Source organism: Narcine bancroftii, chromosome 7, assembly GCF_036971445.1.
Source record: "Narcine bancroftii isolate sNarBan1 chromosome 7, sNarBan1.hap1, whole genome shotgun sequence".
NCBI lineage: Eukaryota > Metazoa > Chordata > Chondrichthyes > Torpediniformes > Narcinidae > Narcine > Narcine bancroftii.
Window position 1 is genome coordinate 35,094,254 of NC_091475.1, and position 27,906 is coordinate 35,122,159.

The following is a 27,906-nucleotide window of genomic DNA, read 5'->3' on the forward strand; positions in this document are numbered from 1 at the left end:
GTCAGGAACTTGCACGTTATTTGGGTTGTATGACCACTATCATATAGCAATTATCGGTGCTGTGATAAATTAGAGGTTTCATGTGTGCTTTGGCTTATTCTTCAGCACAGCATTAAAATATAATGCCCAGTACAATACAAGGGCAAACCTCTGGTCAAGCAGTGTAATTTTAATAACCTTGAGATTATTACTGTTAAATGCATGTTTTTTTTCTTTATGAAATAGAATAAGGACATGAAACTGTAACTAAGATGGACCTGGTTTAAAATTAAAAAGATGCATTTACATCTTAGGCATCTCACCAATGCCCATATGGAACCATCCTAATCGTAATATTCTGTGACTAAAAGAGGTGGATTTATTAATGAAAGGGAAAATATTGCACAAGCTGATGGGAAAACTTTTTTACTCCTTGAATAGTGTCACTGCAATCTTCTACATGTGTCTGATAGAGTAGAAACAGATTGAACTTGTTTAATGTCTCATCTGAAGAGACATCAAGAACTTGATATATGCTAGAATAATCCCATTACATTGTGAAAAATAACATGCACAACATTAAAGTTTGAGGCTATCATAATTCCATAACCACATAATCATTCACCACCTAAACACGCAAGTCCTCCATATGATGCTCTTACATCTGAAGAACTTGGGAATACAAACTGTTCATCTTCATGAGCTCCAACTCCAATAAATTTACAGTTTTTGTTAAATCTATTATGCACTTTGACAAAATCAATCACAACATACAACTTCCTACCCAAAACTGTGGGAGTGGAAGTTAATTGATCGCACAAGGTCAAGGCCTATAACTGACACCCACCCATGTACTGGCAGGTGAGCTAAAGAGCCTTCTGTTCCTCCCTCCCAGGATGTACAAGTAAAATGAGCTGGGATCCTTAAAAACCAGTGTGATATCTCACCTGAAAAGCTTCCCGTGCATCGGGTTCTCAACAAGCATCAAAGCACAACACACCACCACGTCAAAGATGATGTACCAGGTTCATTTCGATGATATCCGAAAGCGCAAGCTCAGAAAACAGTTAAAAAGGATCACAGAGAAGCAAAATGGTTGCAGTTTTATCTGGATACTGCCTGTTCAAACCTTATAAACTGAGGCTCTAACTTCATTCATATCATCCGTTGTCAGTTAGATGGTATAAAGTTAAGGTTTTTTTACAGGGAATGCATATACTTCAAAATAATTGCCGGTCCTGGCAAGCACAGGACTGTGCCTGCTATAGGGGGTATTTAATTACAAAATAATGGTTAATGTAGAGTACTTTTGGTCTACAGATACAATAGGCCTCAATGATGTGGTAGGCAAATCCAAACCAGCAATGTACCTGTTGTGCAACTTCACTCTGCACAAAGTTTGAGCTCCCTTGGAACCCTTCAGGCTTTTCCCATTGTGATTCTGTACAATGAAGAAATAATTGCCTGTGAGTCTCTCACTGGTACTCAGCCTGAATACAATCTGCACATTATAAGTTGCCATTTCCATATGGAATCAAAGCTTTAGCAGTGCCTTTGAAATGCAAACACACACCACTCCATGAAAACATAGACTAAGAATTTGATTTAAATCATTGTGAACAGTTCTAACATACCTTTATAATCATCCATGCAGTACAAAGTTTAGCACTTCTGATTAACTGAGCACAAAATAGTTCCAAGGCTGCAATAATTTAGCTTTCTTAAAACAAAAGGCCACTCAAGGCGAATCAAAGTTTTACACCTGAGCACATCCAGAAAATTTTAGGTTCCTCCAGAAAAATGTGGATGAAAAAGTAATTGCATTAAGGAGGAAAAGATGTAGCCAATTTTGAGGTTACTTTGAGTTATAAAAACACACTTGAAAAGCTATTAATCTGGAACTCAATATACAATGAAACAATAGAAAATGATCTACAGTGGGAATTCAACAAAAAAATTAAAACAAAATGTTGTACAGGTACACAATCCTTTATCTGGAACCCTTGGGAGACAGTGTGTTCCGAATTTCAGATTTTTCCAGATTTCATAAAGCCAGATTTAAGCCCACCCTAATTGTGCTGCCGTATCCATCCACACCCCCTTCCAGTCCCTCTGCTGTCTCCCCCCCCACCGCCCGACTCGTGCTGCCGGTCTCTCGCCCGCCCGACTCGCATTGCCATCTCTCTCACCACTTGCCAGTTTTTGAAGCTTTCCGGATTTTAGATGTCCGGATAAAGGATTGTGTATTTGTACCACCTAGTTTAGGAAAATACCATTAATATTTACCTTGCTTATTGCAGCACATTATTTAAATGTATACTGCATGGATAACAATTAAACAAGACATACACACCAATAATTTACAAATTTACTGAGGTTTTCATAAAAACATATACAACTTGATCTTGTCAGTTTCTCAAAAAATAATTTGAGGAGGAGAAAGCATTCAATATTTTTACTATTAAATCAAAACCACTGAAAGTGAAGGAAATCTTGATACAAATCCATCTCCTACTATTTGGTCGAACAATATACATCATTCCCACATTCTGTTCCAGATTTGACATATTATTTTGGGAATCAAATCACGCAAAGGTAATGATATGCAAAGCCATGAGTTTATTGACCCTAAATCAAGAACTTGCATGTCTGGTAATACATTTTTTTGTCCAAGTTCATTATTCCTTACTTCAGGCAGAGGCAAATAACACACATTAATGACCAATTAGAAAGTGGTTCAAACAGACCCACTTGGTCCCCAAAAAAAAAACACACTGCTGCCTCCCCAAGTGTCAAAATTTCCATTTCAGTTACTCCTGAAAGAAAATAATTCTATTTCCAGTCTCCTTCCCCTTTGCCACCCTCTCTCAATGGATTGCATTGTTCATCAACAGGCTTTAAAATCTAACTAAATCACACCAGCAAGCATTCAGTAGTAGTGTAACATTGAGTAATTTCTAACAGGCAAAACTAAACTATATAAATAATGAGCATCTGTGGCTGGCAGTCACGTGCAGAACGTTGTTATATTTCAAGTAAAAATACAATGCTGTAAAATCGCAGCAGGTCAACAGCACACTTCATATGGCAAAAATAAAGATATATAACCGTTTCAGGCTTGAGGCCTTCATCATGAGTGAAATGTAGGCAGAAGCCTGAATATATTTGTTATATCTCAGCAAGGAACTACAGTACAACTCTAATTATCCAAAATGGTTGGGACCGGGGCTTATGTCAGATAAACTTTTTTTCAGAGAACTGGTCATTTTTTTTTAAAAACAGCCCAAATCACTTGTATCAATGTTTAAACAACAAGGGAAGGCTTTTTAAGCATTAAAATGTTTAATTTTCAGCAAAACAATGCAGGCCGCTGCTGATCAACTGCCGCCACAAATCCCCTGGGGAGGCTTCCCAGGCTAGTCTTCCCAGAGCTCCTGAAGCCTGAGTCCCAACTCCGAATCCTCTCCAAAGCCTACCGCACACGGAGTCCAGTGTGCGTGTGCAGTAGAAGGCTGAGGGGAGGGTTTGAAGTCGGCATTGGGTGTGCCTAGGAGGGAAGGGGAGGGGAGAGAGGAAAGGAAGGGGAGAGGGAGAATAGGGAATGCCACCAAGGCCGAGGCCTCGCTCCTGCCTGGGAGGCCACTCTCCTTGATGATGCCAGGACAAGGGATTCTTCGAACCGCTTGCAACTGGGAGACAGTGACACGCAGTTTGAGAGGGAGTTAGAGAGAAAAGTCAATAGGGGAAGGTAAATAAGAAATGGAATGAGAGAGGGGAAGGAGTTACCTGAAATGAAGACAGTCATTGTTCTAATTTCATGTGGAGTGTATTTTTTTTAGGTCAGTTTGGCTCCGGAAAAAAAATGAGATGAGGATTTCTGATTGTTTCAAATATCCTCATTTATCTGAAATTTTTTTTAAATTTCAGATAAATGAGGATTTTGGAGAATCTGATTTTGGATAATCGGGAGTTGTACTGTATATTTATTAAGGCATAAATTTAACATCTTACGAAGTTCACTTCAATTTAATAGCCTTTCTTGAAGCTTGTTCAATTAGCACGTGTTTTTTTCCTGGAAGCAAGGATTCACTAATGCCTTTATTGCTAGTTTTCACACACAAATTCACGTGATTAGAATGGAACTTCTATAAGAAAATACAATGAACAAAATACACAATTTTTTAGTCTTGCTTGTATTGCATATGGATAAGTGCTATCAGTTAATGTTTTTACTTACCTTGTAAAGGGTGACATTAAAATTAGGTCTGGCCCACTGGCCCTATTTTTCCCTCAACTCCATTTGATGATCAATAATTAAGATAATAAAATCTTAAAGCATAAATAGAGAATGTCTGCATGCCAAAATTCAGAGGCTTTAAATTGGTCTTCAAAAGCAGGGTGCAATACTCTAATCTTATATCGAATAGGTCAATCTGCACAAAGGGGATGGCAGATGGGAGGCCAGGTTATAGCCCTTGATATGAAGACAGCATTGTCTGACTGTAAGAAAGAGCAAGGTGGAATCAAAGGGAAAATTCTACACGGGTTGAAGTCACACCAAGCATAGAAGGAAGATTATCATGGCTGGTTTTTGGATAATTAGCTCTGCCCCAGGAACTTGTTACCAGGACTACCTCAGAGCAAAGTTCAACGATCTTGACCTTCCCTCCATCACAAGGTTGGAAATAAAAGGTGTTTGGTGTATTACAATGCTCAGACCTATTTACAGCACCTCAGATAATGAAGCAATCTCCACACATAATCAGAATTAACTGTTGATTCTCTTCTGTCCAAAGCCTGCATATACTTCATGCAATGGGGCTACCAAAATTGCACACAATACTGTAAGTGCAGCTTAACCAAGGTTTAACACGATTGATTAAAGAAGGTAAGCATGTCAATGTCTATTCTCCAATACAAATGCCAGGCGATGGCCATCTGCAATTAAGAGAGTCTAGTGACCTTCCCTTGATTAACAACATCATTGCTATTAACATCTCATTCACCATCACATTTTCATACTCACAATTGACCAAATAAATACAATAATTCAAGTGGAGGTTAGTGGTGAGTTCTGCAGAGCAATTCAGCTTGACTCTAGGAATCCTTTCCACCATATGCAAGTCACGATTACGATGGGATACACACCAGCGGCTTGGATGACAGCAAGCAGACCACTTCAGTTACAACTGTCCTTAATGTTAATCTCAGCCTTTTCTTCTCGACCTTTATCTCCATCTCAGGGGTCAGATTAGGGACCGAAGAAAAGTCCACAGACCCTTACAGCTTTTTTGAGTAGCTCCCTTTCATTCTCTACACCTATACTTTGGAAACACTATCCCTTTTCCTTAACTGTTCAGTTTCCTGCATTTCTCATCCCAGCCTGACTAAGGATTCCTTTTGTCCTCATCTTCCACCTCAACCATCTTTCACACTCATAATTTTCTCACACCTTCACACTCTTTCCATGTTACCTAAGCCCTGCAATTACAGATGATGTCACAATGAAAAAATGGCAAAATATCTGAATGGAAATTGTTCCACCAGGAGATACAGCATGGATTCAGGAAGGGCACGTCACTTACTGGAGTTCTTTCAGGATATAATGAATGCAGTGGACAGAGGCAAGCATGTGAAATACTTACATTTTCAGAAAGTGTTTCATGAGGTGCTACAAAAAATACTTCTGCACAAGGAAGCATGGAATTGGGGGCAATGTATTAACATGAATAAAGGATTGGCTAGCCAATAGAATGCAGAGAATTAAGTTAAATTAGTGTCTCTCTGGTTGACAAACAGTGGTTAGAGGGGTGCTGCAGAGATGGATCCTATTCCACAACTGTTCACAATATACCAATGGTTCTCGACCTTTTTCTTTCCACTCACATCCCACTTTAAGTAATCCCTGTGCCATAAGTGCTCTGTGGTTAGTAAGGGATTGCTTAAGGTGGTATGTGAGTGGGAAAGGAAGGTTGAGAATCACTGCTCGAGATCCAAATGTTACTGAAATATTTTGCTTGAGAAAAACTGTCATTGGCCCATTCCTTTTGGAGTTATGAAACCATGCACATAACGAGTCAATTAGGTCCGATTAAAACTGGTTTTCAAACTTTTTCTTTCACCTACATACCATCTTAAGCAATCCCTTTATCACAGAGCACCTATGGCATAGGGAATACTTAAAGTGGTATGTGAGTGTTAAAAAGGTTGAGAACCACTGCAATATACATAAATTATTTGGAGTCTCATTAGATATGCCTCAAGAGGGGGAAAAAAGGGGAGAAAATGACACCGTATATTCAAGAGGGAAATGTCTGTGCATATTTTGGTTCGTATGGTTCATAGTGTGAAAAATAAAAAAAATTATTTTATAAGTAGAAAAGCAAACTGTGTAACTGACAGTCTGTAAAAAATATATAGATTGATCAAATGTATGTGTAAGGGTTTGGCAGATGGAGAATAACAGTCATCCACTTTGAAAGGAAAAATAGTAAAGCAGACTATTATTTAGTGAAAAATGCAGCAAGCTGTTGAGAAGAGACCAGGGAGTGCTTGTAAATGAATCACAAAAGGATGGTTTTCAAGTGTAGCATGTAAAAAGAGACAAATGGAATGTTGGCCTTCATTGTTAAAGGAACTGAATTAAAGAGCAGGGAAGTTCTACTGTAATTGTACATAGTGAGGCTGCACCTGGAGTACAGCATCCAGTTCTGATCTCTTTAACTGAGAAAGAATATACTGGCTTTATAGAAGGTGCAGAGGAGGTTCAACAGATTTATTCCAGAAATTAGGAGATTGCAAAAAGAGAATATGTATCTTGGGATTATACTGATTGGGGGGTTAGAAGGAAATGGAAACATATAAAATTAGAAAAGGAATAAATAAACGTAGAAAGGTTTCTTCCACTGGCAGGTGAGAATAGAAATGGGCGATATAACCATTTGGAGGATTAGATTTAAATCAGAGGTGAGGAGGAACTGCTTCTTCCAAGGAATAGTGAATCTGTGGCATTCTCGGCCTAATGAAGCAGCAGAGGCTGCCTCACTAAATGTATTTAAATTAAGAAAGATAGATTTTTGAATAATAGGGAAATTAAGGGTTATGGGGAACAGGCATACAAGTCAGCCATGATCTTACTGAATGGCAAATGGGCCAGATAACCTACCCCTTCTCCTATTTCTTATATTCTTTCACTTCCTATCTCAAACAGTCCTTCTAAATGTTCTAACTGACTGGCTGTAGAATAATGGGGATGTTAATTATTGGGCAATGTCTATGGGAAGCAGGCAAAATTGGCATAATAAAAGGTCACTAACGTTGTCTCTGCTTCTGTAACGTTTTACTCTTCAGTTTTAGCCAGTTCTGATACAATTTCAGTTTTTCACTCTGCTGAGATGCTGCCTGATATGCTGGGCTTTTCTAACATTTATTTTAGTTAGAAGTTTCCAGTCATGGATGGGATTTTATCTCATTTCTTGCAATTAAAAAAAAATTTCTCTCTCCTATATTTTTAACTCCAGACAGATTAGCTTCCATTAAGCAGCCTTTAATACTCTCTCACCCAGCATCAACCTGTGGTCTCTACCAATGACAGAAGTTCCCTTTATTCTCTCCAACCTTCCCCACCCCCCCAACCCCCATTCTACAATTTAAAATGCCTTCTTCAAAGTTTGTTCATCTGTGATGAAAGATCATTGATCTGAAACATTCATTTGGTTTCTTTCTCTATAGATACATCCTGATCTGCTTAATTTCCCCCCCATTAGTCTGTCCAGAAAATATATTGTGGCTTCATCATTAAGTCAAAATTCCAAAACTTGCTACCTGATTAAAATAGGTGCATTTACTTCATAAAAACAGCAAAGTATCAAGATGGCAGTGTTAGGGATAGGGCAACAAATTCTAAGAACAAAACACCCCTGAATATATTTGAACCACAAATTAGTCATGTACCATTTTGCGAACCTTTTGAATTAATCCTGACTTGTGGTAGCAGGGAAAAAAATGGGAAAACAAAACTCCTTCACCAAATTCATTAGTGACAAAGAAATAAAACCTGAAGAATCAGATCAGAATAGCAAATCAAATACTGGCATTCTACAACTGGGAGTTACAAAACAATGACTTCATGAGCCAGATCCCTCACTGATAATTTCCTTCAACATAAAACTGCAGCAATTCCAATGTGAGAATAATAAACATGTCAAAGTGTCTAACTACAAGGGGACTATAATTCTGCACCATTTCCAAACAACTTGATGAAACAATCAAAAGAATATGGGCCACAAAGGTGTGCAGCTCATGTGAAGCTGATCAGAATAAGTGTCAGATTAAACAAGGCCCACTAGAATTTGAAATGGACATCACCAATGCAATAACTATTTAATGTTGATGTGTGAAAACAGCATCTTGGCATAATGTTTTTGACAGATTCTCTCCAGTCTTAGGCACCAGAGAACAGAAAAAAAAAAAATTCAAGTATCTACAGACTGGATAATTAACACATTTGATCCAGCTAGTGCTACTGGAGTAGAAAGACACTGTTGATCTAAAGTTTGGTCAAAGTACGAAGAATTTTTAGCTGAGGAGAACCAAACGTGGTACAATAAAAGCTGAGCAGTCTAAAAGATGATCAAATTCAAAATGAGAAGAACATCTTATGTAGTACATTGATTCTTCTATTGCTATCAAGGGAGGTTATGATATTCTGATGCAAGGAGAAAGCAGAAGTACAAGATTTTCACTGCCTTGTTGAAAGTAATGGAACTGACCAAGATTCAAACTCCAGAATTACCCAGAAATTTTGCACATTACTTGAAATTTCTTAGGACTGTGTCACCGTGATTTCCAACCTCCTGAATGCATTCTAATAAGAATTTCAGGAGGTTACTGAGGCAGCCAACATTAAAGCAATCCTGGATATGCACATTATGTATCTGAAATATTTATCTGAACGCGTGTGTGTGCATGTGTAATTTTCCTCCAAAAACTGCTTTTATGATGCAAAGGGTGTGCACAATTCAGATATGCAGGTGCACAACAATCCAAATAAAACATCCCAACACCCTTTCTCGCAAACTACATCACTTAAATAGCACTTGATATATTATAGTTTTATTTAAATTTAGGTTTAATTTAAGAGGAGTTAAGCTATTCAGAATGATTTTTGTTCAAGAAAGAAATGTTTCCACAAGGCAAGTTCATAGAAGAAATTAAGCCAAGATTCAGGGAGGTTTTTAACCAATGAAACATTTTCTAAATCCATTAACTGCCAAAGCTTGAAGTAGAAGCAGTTTAAGAGGCAGGGGAAAATGGATATTAGACGACAGAATCCAATAATATGAAGGATGCAATTTTAAAGAGATGAAAAGGAGTAAAGCAAAACAATGATGACTAATAAAAGATAATTTAAAGGAGAGTCAATGATCAGGTGACCATCTTTCTGATAATCTGTTTCAGTGATTAAAGAGGAGAGTTTCACTTTTAAAGAACTTGATGGACTGGGAGTTTTAAAGTTAATTACTGGTTGCTGGACTTGCTGGTAAATATTTGAAAGAAAATGTTTCTTTATTGTTTTGTGTATATTTCAATAATGAGTTGAAAAATAGTAAAATACAAATATGGCCAAAAACTATGGAACTTTGGCTCCAATAGTCTAAGAATGTACTGAAATTTTCTTTTTTGAACCAAAGAAGATATTTCAAATTAGCCAAAATACCCATAGGAAGAATGAAATACGATGATTCTGAAGAGTGCAAAATGTAGAATAAAAGCTTCACCTGGAGATGAATAAAACGGACAGATATTTAGAAGAGAAGCACAACAAAGGGTCTGCCATTCAGAGAAGCTGGTGGCAAATTTATCCAGAAAATATTTTAAAATTTCCAGAGTCCATATCTGGACAGTCTGCGAGTGGACACACGGTAGCTGAACGAGAGGAAAGGATTAGAGAAAGCACAGGTCCAAAAAAAAAAACCCAATGGGGGTTAAAGAAATGAAGTAGAATAAATGAATAGCATTAGGTACCTGTTGAAATTGCTAGATTTAAATTAGAGAAAAAAAATCCATACAAGTTTCCAAGTATTACATCAACAATTTACAGTACTTGGTATTACAATACAGATTTTTTAAAAACTGCATATTTGGAATCTGAACAAAAAAAGTACCAAATGGTATCAACAAGTCAGGCAGATCTACAACACAATGCTTTCGTTTTTGAAGATCCTTCATTAAGGACCATTCTGACCAAGAAGCTTCAAATGGAAACACTAACTCTGCTTTTCTTTACACAGATGCTATGTGACCTGCCAAATGTTTCCTGCATTTTCTGTTTTAATTACAGAGAAACAGGAGGTGGATTTATAATTTGTTTAGTTGCAAAGAGCAGCTCCTACATACTGGCTTCAATTCTGCTCGGCAAAAATCTGAATTTTAAGGTCGATGATGAAATCAGAAGTATCGACTTTATGTTCTTTTCTACACATCAAGCTTTATTAATTTAAAAACTTGCTGAAGAAAATTTACCATTTTTGCCATTGTTGGGGGAATGTCACACATGTTTAACAGGCATATTTTCTTTGAAATCCACTCCAATTCTTACCTCCTGTTCCAGTGTTGTAGTAATAGGTATATCCTTCAGGAGAGACACCTTCCACCCAGACATTTGTTTTATTTTGCTTTGTACCATGTTGTGTATCAGAATCCTTTACTGCTGGCTTTTTCTCAGTTGTGCTTGATGACGATGAAGCTAAAGAGACAATACATTTTTGATTTGTTTACAGAACTTAAGGAAACAGAATGATTTAAAATATTTCACAATTTGTACTCACCAAGAGTTTTTGAATGGTGTAAAGTTTAATTGCTCTTTTTGTTATTATTGAAACCCTGCCCAGTTGACACTTATTTCTCAGTGTAGAAGTTACCTTCACACAGGATTCTCAGTTTCTGTCTTTGAACCAAGTGGGTCGTCAATTTATCTCCAAAACCCAACTCCACATTTAAATTCTGTCTGGTTCTTTCTTCTTCAGGGAAATTCTCACACTTGGGATTCAAGTTGGGGAAAACATATGGGAATACCATTAAAAATACCTTCAAAACACCATTATAGCAACCATCACATTCCACAGGCAAATAACATTTGCACAAGTGTTCCAGCTGTAATCAGTGGTGGGAATTTATTCATCTCCATTCATTGGAATCAGCAATAAGCAGAACAGTGGGAAGTTTCACCTAAAAATATCCATGCCAAACAAGAAGTAACAAGACCAATTCCACTTTCCTGTTCTTGGTCTATAGCTTTGTGACAAGCTGCTCTTTCTGATGCCTTTAAACAGTGATAATTTTTCTGCTCCAAGTACACTCTTCTCAGCAAGTTCAATATCCCCTTGTCTCCTCTATTCTTTGTGATTAACTTTATCCTCAGCTTCCCTCTCATCCCTCTACCCACTAAATTGAGTTACTTCTCATTATTAACTCTCCAATAAGGGAAACAGGTCAATAACATTTACCCCATACAGTCCTCTCATGGTCCCTCAACCCAGGTTTAAAAAAAATGGTGTAACTCAATTTTGTACACTGACAAAAGCTTCCCTCAGCTCACAATGAAACCAACTCCAACATTACCAATCCTTCTTCCGAGGTAAACTCCTTCCTTGGCAACATCCTGATACCAGTGCATTCTTGTGGAGATCAGAAACATGTACACAGTCATTTGTGTCACAATTAGTTGCAGTAAAAAAAAACAACACTGAATGCTGAAAACACTCAGCAAGTCAAGGAGCTTCAGTGGGAGATTCAATGTTTCAGGGCAACCCTTCATCAGAGATGAAAACGTGAGAAAACTACCGTGTTTTAAATGTGCAGAGAACAGAGGCAATGTCTGTGATTGGGTGGTGGTTTCAAGATAACGGGCAGATGGACTGAGTAGGGAAAAGAAGAAATTAATTGAAACAGAACAGAATAGCCATATCGTGGTTGTTTGGGGGGGGGGGGAAAGTGGGTTAAAGGGATGGGGTAATGAGAGCAGGTAGGATAAAGGCATCTTGCTGTCAAACCCTTTAAGAATTTTGTATATTTTTAATGAGATTGCCCGAATCCTATAAAACAAGAGTTTCCAGTCTACTCAATCTCTTCTCATGCGGCTTTCCCAAGCTCATCTCAACAAGTGTTCCAATAGATCATTGTTGCACTCCTTGAATGACAAGTAAATCCTTTCTTAAACAATGAGACCAAAAAAAGTACATATTTCTGGTATAATCTTATCAAAGCCCAATACAATTCCAATAAGATATCCTTGCTTCTGTATTCTCATTGTCTCATAATAAAGATTTATTGTATCATTCCTTCTTACTTGCTACACCTCTGGGTTGATCTCCATTAACTTGTGCACAATCACACTATTGCTTTGAATATTATCCAATCTCTATGCATTCAGCAAATATTTTTCTGTAATGTACAACAAATTGGATAACTTATTTTTCTCATATTATTTTTTTATCTTCTTATTCAAACACACTGACAATGTTTTCCCACAATTCTAGTTTAGCACTGTCAGTAAATTTGGAAATATGACAATGAGTGTCCTTTGTTAAATCACTGACCTACAATAGTGAACAGCTGCAGCTCAAACACTGATCCCTGTGGTATCCCCACTCGCTATGGCCATCCAACTTGAGGATTCTTTTTTTCCTCCCACTCTTTGCCTTTTGTCGAATAACCAATTTTTAAAGCACATCACCATAACCCCTAACCCTTGAACTGTAACCTGGTTGGTTTGACCAACCTTCTGCATGGGACCCGAATGATTATTTTGTGAAAGTCCAAAAACATCATTCTACTATAGTGAAATGGATTTATCTTTTCATATATTTGTGGTGACTGCTCAATCCCATCGCTCTTTTCAAAGCTGTTATTATTTCACTATTTAGCATATTCCTCATCACTAATGTCAGGCATATAGTTTGGTAATTTCCTGTTTCTTTTCTCCCTTTCCTGAAAAATGGTCACATTTTGCTACCCTCCAACCGATAATTCCAGATTCTAAGATCTTTGGTTGGTGCAACAGTATTACAGCACCAGTGATCCAGGTTCGAATCCAGTGCTGTCTGTCAGGAGTTTGTGCGTTCTCCCTTTGTCTGCATGGGTTTCCCCTGGGTGCACTGGTTTCCTCCCACCCTTCAAAACGTATGGGGGAGGGGGGGGGGGGTTGTAGGTTAATTGGGAATTTGGGCAACAAAGGTTCATGGGCTGGAAGGGCCTGTTACTGTGGTGTATGTCTAAATGTACATTTTAAAAAATTTACTTAAATTAAAAAATTTAGAAAGACAAATAGATACCTCTGTTTCTAAAGCCACCTCCTTCTGAATGCATAGATAAAGATCATCATATCCTTAACGTTTATTGGCTTTCACGCAAACCAACTTGTCCAGGAATATTTTTGATCTTTATTTACTCATATTTTTAGAGCACATCTAATAATATTAATACTGAACTATGCTAATACTGTGGAAATTACCAATTACTGGAAAGATTACACAAAAGTCTACCTCTGCTGTCACAGAGAAATAAAGAATGCAGCTCAAGTATCAGACATTGTTTACAGAGCAGACTTTAGCAGCTGCCCATTTAGTTTGCCAATCAACTGTATATGCAGAAAATAAAATTCTAAAACTGTGTTGGCTGTAAACAAAATACAATGCAGGGTATTTCTGCTCATTTAAGCTGCATTGAGTGGACTAGCCTTTTATAACTAAGTGATTGTCCTTTAAAAATCTATTCAGTCCAACTACTTCTGTTTTTCATGCAGATTTCATCCAGGTGAAGTATACCAAATGGGTCTGTTGGAAGTTAATTGTTGTTTGTCATGACCACATTTTTACTCATTACAATGAAACTTGTTGAAATAAATGGTAAACATTTTCTAAAGCTAACAGATTAAAAGAAAATTATAAGTTCCATTTTTTACTGCTTCAATGTTAAAAAATTTGATGCTTTCTTAGTCATAGAGTCAAAGCATGAAAACAGGCTCTTTGGCCTAATGCCCCCACCAACCAAGGCAGTCCCATTTGCCTACATTCAGTCCATATCCCTCTATATCTTGCCTATTCAATTGTCCTCACTTCTACCACTTCCACTGGCACCTTGTTCCATATACTCACCACCCTTTGTGAATCAGGTCCAGTTCATATCTTTCCACTCTTAACTTAAATCTACACACTCTAGTTTTGGATTCTCCTACTCTCGGGGGGGAAAAAACAATTATTTACCTTGTCTATGCCTCTCATAATTTTATAAGCCTTTGCAGGGTTTCTCCCCACCTTAGCCTCCTATGCTCCTGAGAGAAACATCTTAGGTTTATAATTCAAGCTTACCTGTTCCGTTAACATTATCATGAATCTTTTCTGCACTCATTCCAGGTTAATGATACCTTTCTTATAGTTGAGTGGCCATAATTGTGCACAATACTGTTAAGAGCAGAATCACCAACATCTTGCACAATTGTAACGTGATATGCCCTGACCGATGAAAGCAAGCATGTCAAGTGCCTTCTTAAGCATCCTGTTTACCAGTGTCGTCACTTTAGTTAATATCAAAATAATTTTTATGTGAAAGTTATTGACTCCATATTGCTTTTCATTTTATTTGATGTTTTATAATGCAAAATATAACCCCTCAACAAACCAGTTAAATTTCCAAAAGTAATTGGAGACAGGTGGCTAAAGGATTCTAAGATGCATTCAAAGTAGTAAATGTCTTCCATTCTTTAAATGCATATCTTTCAACCTTTCCATTTACCAACAAATCATATTATGGAAAAGACTTGTTAAAAACTACAATTTTTCTCCGAGTTCCTATGATAATGTTGATTTTCCCACTGCTCATCTACCAGAGCAAAAGAAAAGTCCAAAAATCACACAAACTTAGACCTCAAGAATACACCAACTTTTAAAGCTACCTGAAATATTCACTCCTAGCCTCTTCAGATCTTCCTGATAAGCTTTCATAGCTGCATTCTCCATATCAGCAAATTCTTTTGCCCTTGTCTCACTGTCTTTTGCTTTATCCAAACTTTTCTTTTTAATCTGGAAGACAGATGAAAGTGCCATATAAAAAAAAACTGTAATGTAAAAAAACTGTGTAAATAGCCCACAGTAAAAAGTAAATGCCAATTTAAAAAAAAGAGTTCAGATACCTCGCTGATTTTCCTTGCCACATTTTCTTGATGGTTCTTTCCTCTTTCGTGAAACTCCACACTCTGTAAGGAACATTCGTGAAAAGTAATGTAGGCTAGTCATTGTACTAGCTGAAGCCTCGGGATTGAAACAACAACTTCTTAAACAGCCAATTTCAGCTTACTTATAAAAATGTTGAAAATGTTGAAGATGTTGTACCCAACACCTAAATATCCTTTAACTAAAAACTTGTATCAACAAAATTCCATATGCAAGTATTTTTATTACAGAAAGTGTTTCAATATTTCAAGTGTCACAAGTCAAATAGTTCAAAATGCTTCTGATACCAATTTCACCTACAGTTTTTTTGTAACAGAAATGTTGAATATCCAAATTAGACAAAATCATCAATAATCAAAACTATGATTCAAAAGGAATAGGCCAGATTATCTTTTAATATTTCCATTTAAAAGAAATGCTTCAGTCTCTTTAAAGTGCCAAATTCAAATCATATACAAGATGAAAGTGAAAGCTTTTCACCATAAGTCCAGTATTCAAAGAGGGCATTCTGAACATGGGGTAAGGTTGCACATGAACTCATCTAGAAAGAAACTTAAGGACTTCCTGATGCTAAGTTCAGGAATTAAGTAATAATCAACAAGTACAGTGGTTTCCCCCCCCCCCCCACCTTATCTATGGTTTCAGTTACCTGTCGTCCAAAAATACAGTACAGACCATATTCAGATTAACTGTCGCAGTATCCCAGTGCTTGTATTCAAGTAACCCTATTTTTTAATATTGTTATAATTGTTCTATTTTATTATTGTATCTAATTTATAAATTATACTTTATCATAGGTGTGTATGACCAGGAAAAATCATAGTATATAAAGGGTTCAGTACTATCTGCGGTTTCAGGCATCCAACAGTGGTCTTGGAGTACATTCCCCGCGGATAATGTATTCGGAAACTACTGTAATATATTGTGTATTAATAATATTCTCAATAATAAACTATTTATTTGATTGCTGCATATTGTAAAAAGAAAAAAATAGTAGTTATCTGCATTTCTAAAAAATCTTTGAAATAAATCTTGAAATTATTTTTTGAAGCAGAAGCAGAAAGATTATAATCAATGGGATCTATTTTGGGTATCATCAGTCTCCTGTTCTCAGATGTTTGATCATAGTAAAATCGAAGCCAAATAATGCTTTCAAACTTGGTAATATTTTCATGCTACCAACATGAACAGAATGAGGAAATTAGATTTATTGGATAAATCCAAACTCAAATCCTTTTATTAAGAAAAATCCCATGCAGAGATTGGGCAAACAAACCATTAAAGCCACAAAGTTCCCATTGAGAGCATTCCATGATTTTTTTTTCTTCATAAGTTATTATTTTGCTGAGAAAATAGGCTCTCATTTTAACAAATAGCTCTCATATAGGTTGGTGCAGGCAGGATCTGAGGCAGACTTGCACATTCAAAATTATTTCAATTACAGTGTGTAACATACAGGTTTATTGTCTGCTATCCAACATTTGCAGTACTCGCAGAACTTCTTTGGCTGAGACTTCCAGTAATCCGCCCTGTAGAATTAAAAGGCATGTTAGTGCACTATTTCCAGATGTCCAAAGGTCCCATTGTTTCTCTATATACAGTACAATGCAAACACTGCAACAATATATTTCCATCTTACAATTAGAGTAAATCCACTCCCCCCCCCCAACTCTGGGGATTGGTAGATGCTGGATAAGTGAATTTACGATTGCTTGAGATTGCATTACGTGATTGGCAAACTAACTGTCTTGGGTAAACTTATACCTCTCATTTTGTTCTTTTTAGATTGGTCAGTGTTTGAGCTACCGAAAGAAAATAGACACACACACACCGAGAGCAGTTCAGTTTATACAAGGCTTTATTACTAAATCTAAAGCTGAATTCACCCTACAATATGCAAGCCCTTCCCAATTATACTTATCAACGCCTGGACTGGTCCCAACTGCCGAAGCGAGGCAACGACTGCACACTTGTATAGGTTGTCGGGGCGCCGGTAGCAGCTTCTCTACCTCCCTCGACCAGAATGTTAGCTGGACTCTTGAAGTTCTTCTTCTTGCTGAGAGATGTTGCCACCTCTTGGTCTCAAACTTCAGCAGTGGGACCATGGCTTATATTACCCAAAAGTTGTTTACTTCAGATCTTATCTCTCTGAACAAATGATTTAATTATTTTCAAGGTCTCCTGACAGTCTGCGACCAACAAAAGACAACTGCATCTCTGGGCCTCATGGTGGAAGTTGGATAATATCTACTGATTCATACTGCATCCCTGGGCCCCATAGTTGTAAATTTAGATAAAATGTCTACTAATTTATACGCAACAAGCAGGTTCTCAGCCTTGCAGAAGCAAAGGCTGCAAAAGTAAGAAACTCGGTTTAAATCTTCCATTACACTAACTAAGGCGCACCAATTTTAAACATTTGTATTTTTTTTAACCTATTTATTTTCACTGGTTGCTTGAATTCCAGATAATGAAGATTTTACTGTACAATTATCCAAAATAGTTGGGACTGGGTCTATTGTCGGATAAACATTAGACAACAGACAAAAGGAGCTGGAGTAGGCCATTTGGCCCGTCGGGCCAGCACCACCATTTTAGATCATGGCTGATCATTACCATCAGTACCCCTTTCCAGCCTTATCCCCATAACCCTTAACTCCGTAACTGGTCTTTTTTAAAAACAGCCCAATAGCAACAGCATATCACTTGTGTTTAAACAACAAGAAACAAGAAGGGAAGGATTTTTGTACGAAAATGTTTCATTCTCACAAAAGAAAATCCTGGTCACCTCTGATCAGCAACACCAGGAGTCCGAGGTCTGCGTTGCCGCCGAAAGCCCAATGCCCCCACTGCTGCCAGCAGCCCAAACCCCTGGTCAGTTTGGTCCAAAAATATTTCAGATACTTGAGGATTCTGATTTGTTTTGGATATCCTCTTTTATCCAAAATTTTAATTTTTTTTGGATAATTAAGGATTTTGGAGAATCCGATTTCAGATAATCAGAGTTGTATATTAAAATATCCACAAGTATAGGAATTACATGTCAGTGGTTTAATACATCAGCGGATGAAAACCTGATGCAAGCCTTACTCTACAACAAGACAAAATCTGACTAATTATACTGGTGAATTAACTCAAATATTTTGGAACAAAATACACCAATATCAAAATATGATAAAGTATATAAAGTTTATCTAATGCATAGATTATATTTCTTACAAGGGGAGAATGGATAGGCTGGGTTCATTTTACCTGGAGTAGAGAAGGCTGGGCTCTGACCATGACAGATATACAAAATTGTATCAATTAATTGTATATATTAAAATTGTGTACATATTAGGACAGCATGGATTGTAGTGGTTGGCCCAACACTACTAAAGCGCCAGTGACTCAGATTCAAACTTGCCACGGTCTGGAAGGAGTTTGTACATTCTCCCTGTGATCACATGGATTTCCTCTGGGTGCTCCAGTTTCCTTCCATATTCCAAAGATGGCTGGGGTTAGTAAGTTAATTGGGTCATATGGGTGTAATTGAATGTGAGTGAAGTGATTTCAAACAGCAACCACAGAACAGGCGTTATTGGGAGAATGAGAGTGGTTATGGCATGAAAACTAGGGAGAGCACGACAGCTACTCATATGGGTTCTGGAGCCACGACAGTTACAGCAGCTCCAGAGGCAGCTTTATTGGGATGATGACTGTTTGCAGAGAATGGTTGTGCCCAATTCCCATCCATCTATTTATGATGAAGTGGCTCCTGGAATGACAGGAAGCTGTAGCTCCATTCACAATGGCACTTTAACCCAGCCATTGATTGCCAAACCATCAGTTAATATGCCAGTGTGAACGCTTGCAAGTGAGTGTCAAATTGCTCTGGGGATAAACCACCAAGGAAGGGTATATCATCGGCAATTAGTTTTGAATCAGCATATCGGTTAGCACATTGTGAAAGGGACGGGGGGTGGGGGGGGGGGGGGGGTGGGTGTGCAAACCGCTGGAGGAGAGGCACCCCTTTGCTCTGTGATGCTGGGTGGTGAGTGTGAAAGGGTGGAGAGAACCAGTTAACATAGATCCAGTGTGAATAGCAAAAATGCTATTTTGAACCAGTTCATTGAATCACCAACTTACCGATTAGCAATGTGAAAAGGGCTTGTAATGAATACATTTTTATTTGCCTGACATGTTAAAATGTTAGAAACCCAGTTTGACCATTGTGTTAACTAATCTTATTACTTTGTTTTAAAACCAAGTGATTTTATATCAAGTTAAATCTAAAATGCACCAGAGAATGACAATTATTTGTGTGTGGCCGAGATAGCAGACAAAACTACGCTTTTCATTGCAACTCTGTACAGATGACAATAAACAAGGAAGATTTCCAAATTTACTCTCTGTCCTAAATTCCCTAAGCAACATAACCACAAAAAAAATCAGCAAAATCACTTTCCAATTCTGGGGAATGCCACCTATCTTTAATTTCCCTTACATCCAAGTTTCACACTAGTACAGATCCACCACCACTCCTTCCAGGACTTGTGCATCTTTTCTTAAGGAAGTCTAGACATTGTAATTGGAGACTCAGGTTTTGCTCAGTACAGATAATTTCCAGGTTACGATGTCTTACTTGACCAGGAAAACATTTTTAAAAAGTAACTATCAACCACTTAAAAATGAACAACTTCAACCTAGATAATTTTTGAAGTTCGAATGGCATAATTCAAATTCAAAAGGATTGCTGAATTATTTTCAAAGATGCAACCCACTCATTCACAAACCTCCAAATTCAAAAATAGTTTATTTCCTCTTGAATGTGCCACCATTACTACTGTTACAAGCCCAGAGGACCCTAAAACCCAGCAGCGGTAGATATTCACCAAGATAAATGGTTAAACAAAAGTTGCTTTTAATTATCTTTAAACATGAAAACAGAATCACTTTAACTTATCTCTATTGACTTAACTAACCTAACTTAACCTCCTACTAATTCTAATGTGTAATGTGTGTGTAAATTCAGAAAAGTTCTTTGATTCACAGTCCAATCTCACTTCTCATTCCTCCAAGTTCACTGGTTGCAGGCAATTCTTATACTGTGCACAGAATTTAACATTCATAAAGTTCACCAGGCTTTGGTGCTTGAAAGGTAAATGGTTATTGCTCAGGAAGGTTCTTGTCAGTTTTCAGAGAGAGATTTGTTGTTCCAGGACAGCCAAAACTGATTTACTTCCATCAGCCACTTCAGTGTCTTGCCAAAGAAACTTGTCCCCTCAGGGTTCTCCAGATGATAACCTCTTTCTTTCAGGACACCTGAATGCCTTTTTGTTTCTCTTCTTCCGAGTGAAACATTAGACAGCCAGTCCTATCCTCTTGCATGAACCACAAGGGCTTTGACCAGGCTGAACTATGCACTTACAACCAGTCTTCCAAACAGGGTTTTTCACAAGCTTGCCAGCTTGTCCTGTTCCAGTCCCAGCTGCTGTTACTGTCTGTAACACTGTAGAAGTGATCTCTGGTGTGTCTCTCTCTGAGAGAAAAACCTCTGAGTCTCTCTGGTTGCAAAACCACATGACCCTCTGTAAGGTAAAACATCATGAGATGGGAATGTGTAGGGAGTTACCCTGTACAGGGCAGTAACAAGAAGGGGAGGTGTCCTTGTACTCCTGTTAGGTAAAACATCATGAGATGGGACCGGAGAAGGAGTCACCCAGTACTAAGGAGTAACAGAATGCATCCTTGTACTTACAAGATAAGAGAGACATTGATGGATTGAGAGGCAGGAAGCTAGCAGGGAAAGGATAGCAACAGTTTTAGTCATTGGACAAGTAATGATATGATGATGTTCTAAGCATGTATCCAAGGGTATAAAAAATCACCATTTTGCTGATAACGGCAGAATGCATTCTCCGACTAACTTTGTTAGTCGCAAGTGTTACAATCCGGTAATAAAGAACAAAGAACCCTGATTTCGACTCAGCCTGGTGTTTGTCTCACTCATTCATGAACAAAGCAGACCTAACACCTCTTAGAACAGCAAGTTCCTCTCCAGACAGAAGGCAGTTCCGACAAACTCTTTCATCTGTTAACTTTTTGTAAACAACAATCCATTAGTGAATCTCTTGGGCACTCTCCAAAGCTTTTGCAAAGGCTGTGATGCTGACATGTCTAACATTAGCAGAGCTCCAGTATTTCAAATAAGATCTGTTTTAAAGTGTTTGTATGTGACCTACACTAAAGCCTTTCCCAATTTATCTCCCAAAAACATATCTATATACTCAGTCACACTACAAGATGACACCATGCACTGTTTAATTGTACTTTTCACCCTTTCTCTTGTCCACAGATGTTCCTTTAAGGTTGTTCAACTGTCAGGTTTTTGGTCTTTTGCACAAATATTTTTGTCCCTTGTTGGCACATTCTATCCAACAATACTCAAATTAAGATCATTATGCTTTAAAGCTATTGAAAAAATGCAGCTGTTGTTAAATGGCTAAAAGACAGAAGTCATTCAGCTCCTCATGGTTGCTGATCTATTCAATAAGATCATGACTGATCTACCTCGACATGAATCTCATATCCCTTTAGCTCCTTTCACACTGTCGCGGGTCTGTTCCCAATGATCTTGAAGTGTGAATCATCCCAACCTGGCAGGGGGAGTTAAATTCAACCACACACTTGATGGAGGCAAGTGTCAGAGGCTGGCCAAGTTAACTCACTAATTGCCTTCTGGTGGTGTGAAAGCACAACCTGCTCTCACACTGTCACCGCTGGAGGCAGGGCCCACCCCCCTCTTAAAATGCTGGGTTACCAATTAACCAGGTGCAGTGAGAAAGCCATGCCCAGCAAGTTTTCCCACTTCCTAGAAAGGTTGGCAGTGTGAAAAGGACTAAAATTTCCTTACCATCAAAAAATCTATGATGTCTGGAAGATACTCACCAGCAATTATCTTGAAGAAACTTCTTATCCTTTCTGAATAGCTCACACTTATTTTTAAGATTGTGACAACTCAGCCAGGGAATATATAAAATCTGCATCTACCTTGTCAAGAGATTTGTGCTTTTCAGTTAGATCATGTTCCACTCTTTTGAAGTCAATCACGTAGAGCCACAGAGTCCTAAATTTCTAATTTTGACAACCTACATCGCAGGACGCAAACCTGATGCAGAAAAGTCTGATTCCATCAGATGATACCTTGTAATGTCAAATCTGTTCCTTCCACTGGTAGGTAGATTTGGCAGGGGGAGGGAGGGAAGGAAAGGCAAGGGGGGGGGGGAAGAGGGGAGTGGGGCAAGGCCGGACAAAGAGGGGGAGTGGGGAGGAGAAGGCCGGGCAAAGGTGGGAGAGGCTGGCGAAGGGAAGATGGCAGGAGGCGGGAAGTGTGACGGATACCGCACGCGAGCGCCGCCCGTTTGTCCGTCCGTCCGTCCGCGGTGCTCGCGTTGCGCAGATTCACTCGTCTGCCCAACGACAAGGCGCCGTCCAGACGGGCCGTCTGAGGAGCCCGTGTCACGACCTACGGTCACCGAACCTGGCAGCTTTCATCCTATTCACTTACATCGCCGCCGCACAACCAGCCTCACTTCAGGAGCTAAAGGAAAACACAAGCGGAGAGCCCGAGTTGCACCGTGTCTGCACCGCGCCACCGTCACCCTGCGTGCTGTCGTCATCAAGCGCAAGCCCGCCCAGCGCGATGCCGTCATTCCTCCCGCTTCACCTGTCATTCACAACCCTTCAATCCCCACTCCCCCCTCTCTTCACTCCAAATCCTCACCTCATCCCAATTTCCACCTCACTCCCAATTCCCACCTCACCCTCAAATCCCAACTCACCGTCAATCCCCACTTCACTAACAATGCCCGCTTTGCCCTCAATCCCACCACCCTCCCCAGTCCCCACCTCATCCCCAATCCCCATCTAATTTCCAATCTCTACCTCACACCCAATCCCCACCATCCTCAAACCCCACCTCACCCCTATTCCCACATCACCCCAATCCCCACATCATACCCATCTCATCCCCAATCCCAACATCACCCCCTATCCCCACACCCCCAAATCCCATTCCATCCCCAATCCCCATTTTAACCTCAAATCCTACCTCACCCCAAAACCCCACCTCATCCCTATTTCCATATCACATCCAATACCCACTTCACCCCAATCCCTCATTACCCCAATCCCCACTTCATCAACAATCCCTAATTACCCCCTCTGCCAATCTTCTATTACTCCAATCCCACTGCAACTCAATCCTTCATTACCCCAATCACCACGTCACCCCCAATCCCTCATTACCCAGTCCCCCTTCATTCCTTCCCAATCCCCACCACCCCAAATCCACTTCACCAACAATTCCTAATTACCTCACTTCTCTGCCAATCCTCTATTACCCCAATCCCACTGCGCCCCAATTCCTGTTTACCCTCTAATTACAGCATGGAAATTAATCAAGTTATCATAAACAAAGAGAAGCTGTTGGGATTCGGCAGGTCAGGTAACATCCATGGAAAGCAAATGGTCCAATTAACAATTCAAGTTGGCATTCTTTAAGGTCAAGTAAGTCTGAAAAGACCAAGCAGGATTGATGGACTGAATCGTGTTTATTTCAGTGCAAGGGGTATAACAGGTAAGGCAGATGAGTTTAGATCCTGGATTTCTGCATAGAACTATAAAGTTGCAGCCATTTCAGAAACTTGAGCAAAGAATTGCTGGAGGAACTTACCAGCTCAGACAGCATCCACAGGGAGAGTCAAAATGTTTTCAGAAAACAGAAATTTGGGTAATAAAAAAGCAGGCCAAGCAGCTCAGTGCTTGTGATTTACGTGTTTCAGATGAAATAAAGAGGGACGCAAAAGGGATAGAGAAGTTGCACTACAGATCAGGGAGAATGTTGCAGCTGCACATTTTGGAGGGCTCATCCAGGGAGTGTATCTGATCCCCCTTGATTATTTCCTTGTTCCTACACCCCAGCTTATTCTCTATCACATGTTCATCAATTTCCACTTACCTCCATCAAGGAGTAATTTTCACTGACAACAAACTTACCAGCATATCTTTGAGATGAGGGGAGAACGTGCAAACTTCATACAGACAGCACCAGAGCAGTGAGATAGCAGCATTAACTGATGTCGCACTGTACTACCCTGGACCAAACTGCAAACTATAGAGGGCCAAATGGCTCATCATTCCTCTAAAATAGCACAATATAATTTCTAACCCGTGGATGCTATCTGTCTTGCTGAGTGCTTCCAGCAATTCTTTGTCTATTCAAGACTCCAGCACTTGCAGCGCTTATATTTCTCAAAAATATCAGTTATTCACAATAAAAACATTTAAAAAAATCTGGGGATACATGTCAGGTCAGGGAGCATCTGTGGAGAGAAACAGAATCAGTAAACCTTCATCAGAATTGGAAAAATTAGCAAATAAATTGTGTCAAGCTGCAGTGAGAAAAAAAGGTGAAGAGCAAAGCATTTGTAAATCTGAAAGAGGATAACGCTGGTAGCACCCACCAGATCAGGGCAGAGTCCACGGAGAGAAAATAAAAGTTAATGCCACGCAACATTGCATCAGAATTGACCACTTCTGACACAAATGGGAAAGGCTAATTATCTGAAATTGTTAAGTTCAATGTCAAGTCCAGAGGGCTTCATTGTGCCTAAAGGGACAGTGTAGGACAGAAACAACTGTAAAAATCAGATGGACAATTAAAGTTACAAATGACTGAAGCTCAGGATTACCCCAGTGGATCAATCAGGTGCTCTGTAAAGTGATCACTCGATTTGTAGTTGGTGTCACCAGTGAAGAAACCAAATTGTGAGTACCAAATGCTGTGCACTAGATAGAAAAAGATAGGTTGAAGTTTTGCTTCATTCTAGGTCCCTGGGAAGGGACAAGGTGAATGATTAGGTTTTGCTTCTTTGGCAGATGTGTGGAAAAGTGTCATGGGAAAGGGAGAGAAAGAAGCACAAACCATAGAATCCTAGTCTCTTCTAAATGCTGAGAGGGAAGACGGAGATGTAACAGGTGAAGGAACCTCATGGAAGTTGATGGAAGTTAGAGGTAGGGGATGAGCTGTTGAATACAGAAGCTGGTGAGATAGAAGGTGAGGGCAAGGGGAACACCATCTCTGCTCTGGCTGGAAGGAGAGAGGCTGCATGCTGAATAAAATAAGAGGGGAAGCCACAATTAAGGCAAAAGGAAGAGATCTCAGAATCACTGGTGTGGAAAGCCTCATAACCAGGATGAAAGTAATAGCACTACAGAAACTGAGAGAATGGAATCCTTTCAGGAAGCCAATCAGAATGTGGTGTAGTCATAATAACTGTGGAAGTCTGTGGGCATATAAACCATGTTGGTCACTTATCTACATCTTGACCAAAGGGCGGTGTAGTCAAGATAACTGGAAGAATCAAAAACGAACCAGCCAATGACTGCTGAATTTGTAGCATGTTTGTGTCTTACTTCAAGTTCACTTATCATCTGATTGTACAGTATAACCTGACAAAACTGCATTCTCCAGTCCTGTGCAATGCACTGCAAACACACATGTGGACATAACACACATACATACAAACCTATGTACAGTACTTATTATCAAATAGTATATAAATATAAATAGTATATAAATAATAGTATAATAATAGTATATATAAATTGTATAAAAAGTATATAAATAGTAAATAGTATATAAATAGTATATAAATAATATAAATAGTAATATAAATGTATATAAATAGTTGAGTCATGGAAGATTTATTTATGTAGTTCATCGGTCGTTCAGCATTCTCGCTGCCCATGGGAAGAAGCTGTTTCTGAGCCTCATGCTACTGGCTCTGATTCGGCTGTATCTCTTTCTCAACAGAAATAGTTGGAAGATGCTGTGTACGGGTGGTAGGGGTCCATACTGAGCCCTCTTTAGTCAATGATTCTGATAAATCCCATAAATTCCATCGATGGTGGTGGGGAGGGGGAATGGAGGGAGACCCCAGTGATCCTCTCTGTTGCTATTATGTTTCTGTAGATTGACCTCAAAGCTGATGATCCACCGCAACCATACCACACAGTGATGCATCGGCCCAGGACACTCTTGATAGAGCTCTTGTAGAAAGTTGACAGGATGGTAGCTGGTAGCCTTGCTTACCTCAGTTTTTTCTCAGGAAGTGCAGTTGGTGTTGTGCTTTCCTGACCAACAAGGATATGTTTCTTGTCCAGACTAGGTCACTTATTAAGTGGATTCTAAGGAACTTGGTGCTCTCCATTACTGAGCTATTAATCTGTGGTGGAGGGTGATCATCCCTGATCCTCCTGAAGTCCACTTTTTATCTCCTTTATCTTGTCCACTTTGAGGCTTAAGTTATAATTTTTGTACCATATCATCTCTCCTCTGTACAGTATTGCGATTCATCATTGTTGTGGATGAGACCAATTACTATTGTATCATCTGCAAATGATGACTCTATTGTAGCTGGATCTGGCATTGCAGTCATGGGACAGTAGTGTGAACAGGAGTGGGCTGAGCATACACCCTTGAGGAGCACCAATGCTCAACATTCTGCTGCCACCCAAACAGACTGTGGACTTTCCATTTGGAAGTCCAGAATCCAGTTATAGAGAGGGGTGTTGAATCCCAGTAAGGACAGCTGCCCCACGAGCCTCTGATCATATTAAACTCTGAGCTGATATCCACTAACAGGTTGGATAGGATGAAGTGGAGGGACAAGGCTATAGCATCATCAGTTGCTCTGTTCCATTTGTAGGCGAATAGAAATGCATCCAGTGATTCTGGAAGGTGCACTTTGATGCTTTCAATCACCAGATGCTCAAAGCATTTTATAACGATGAAGGTCAGTGCCACTGGGCGGTAGTCATTGATGCTATTGGGCGGTCATTGAGGCCTGTTACTGTCAACCTCTTTGGTACCGGGATGATGGTGGCTGTCTTGAAATCTGCAGGGATGATGGACCGCTGTAGTGATGTATTGATGATCTCTGTAAGGACATTGTCACAGTCCTTCAGTACCCTACCAGGTATGTTATCTGGTCCCACTGCCTTTCGTGGGTTTGCCTTGGATAGGATTCTCCTCACCTCGGCTGTGGCTATTGTTAGGTTTGCTTTGTTCATGAATGAGTGAGTCAAACACCAGACTGAGTCGAAATCAAGGTTCTTTGTTCTTTATTGCCGGATTGTAACACTTGCAACTAACAGTGTTAGTTGGAGAAGGCGCATTCTGCCGTTATCAGCAAGTGGTGTTTTTTATATACCTTAGGATACGTACTTAGTAAATTATCATACCATGACATTGTCCAATGAATAAACTGTTGCTATCCCTCTCTGCTAGCCTCCTGCACATCAATTTGTCATCCCCACTCTTATCTTGAGAGTACAAGGTCACAACTGCATCTTGTTACGGCCCAGCACTGGGTGACTCCCTCTACATTCCCAGCTCATGATGTTTTTACCTAACAATATGCAGGGAGCCCATTCATCGACATCAGCCTGTTCTTTTTGTTGAACCATTTATAGAAAGTGTTCAATCTGTCCAGAAGGATTGTCTTTGACTTGCAAGGTTGTCTTGTGGTCTGTTATGGTTTTGATCCCTTGCCACATGTGACTCCTGTTGCCTCTGTGTATGGATCTCCTGTGTGTACTCTCGCTTTGGCTTTTGGATTGCATGGGACCATTCAGTCCTGGCTGATCTTAG

At 39.3% G+C, this 27,906-nt stretch overlaps 1 protein-coding gene across 1 annotated transcript in view; it reads right to left on the bottom strand.

The window, feature by feature from the left end:
- The window catches only part of wbp4 (WW domain binding protein 4), a 30,366-nt gene extending 7,503 nt beyond the window's left edge, over positions 1 to 22,863 (bottom strand). The window contains exons 1-6 of the mRNA XM_069889571.1: positions 22,759 to 22,863; positions 16,666 to 16,738; positions 15,170 to 15,232; positions 14,933 to 15,059; positions 10,580 to 10,726; positions 1,350 to 1,420 (exon numbers count right to left, since the gene is read on the bottom strand). Of these exons, the coding sequence (XP_069745672.1) occupies positions 1,350 to 1,420; positions 10,580 to 10,726; positions 14,933 to 15,059; positions 15,170 to 15,232; positions 16,666 to 16,738; positions 22,759 to 22,760 (483 nt within the window). The 5' untranslated portion in view covers positions 22,761 to 22,863. The remainder of the gene's footprint in view (positions 1 to 1,349; positions 1,421 to 10,579; positions 10,727 to 14,932; positions 15,060 to 15,169; positions 15,233 to 16,665; positions 16,739 to 22,758) is intronic.
- Between the last annotated feature and the right edge of the window lie 5,043 nt (positions 22,864 to 27,906).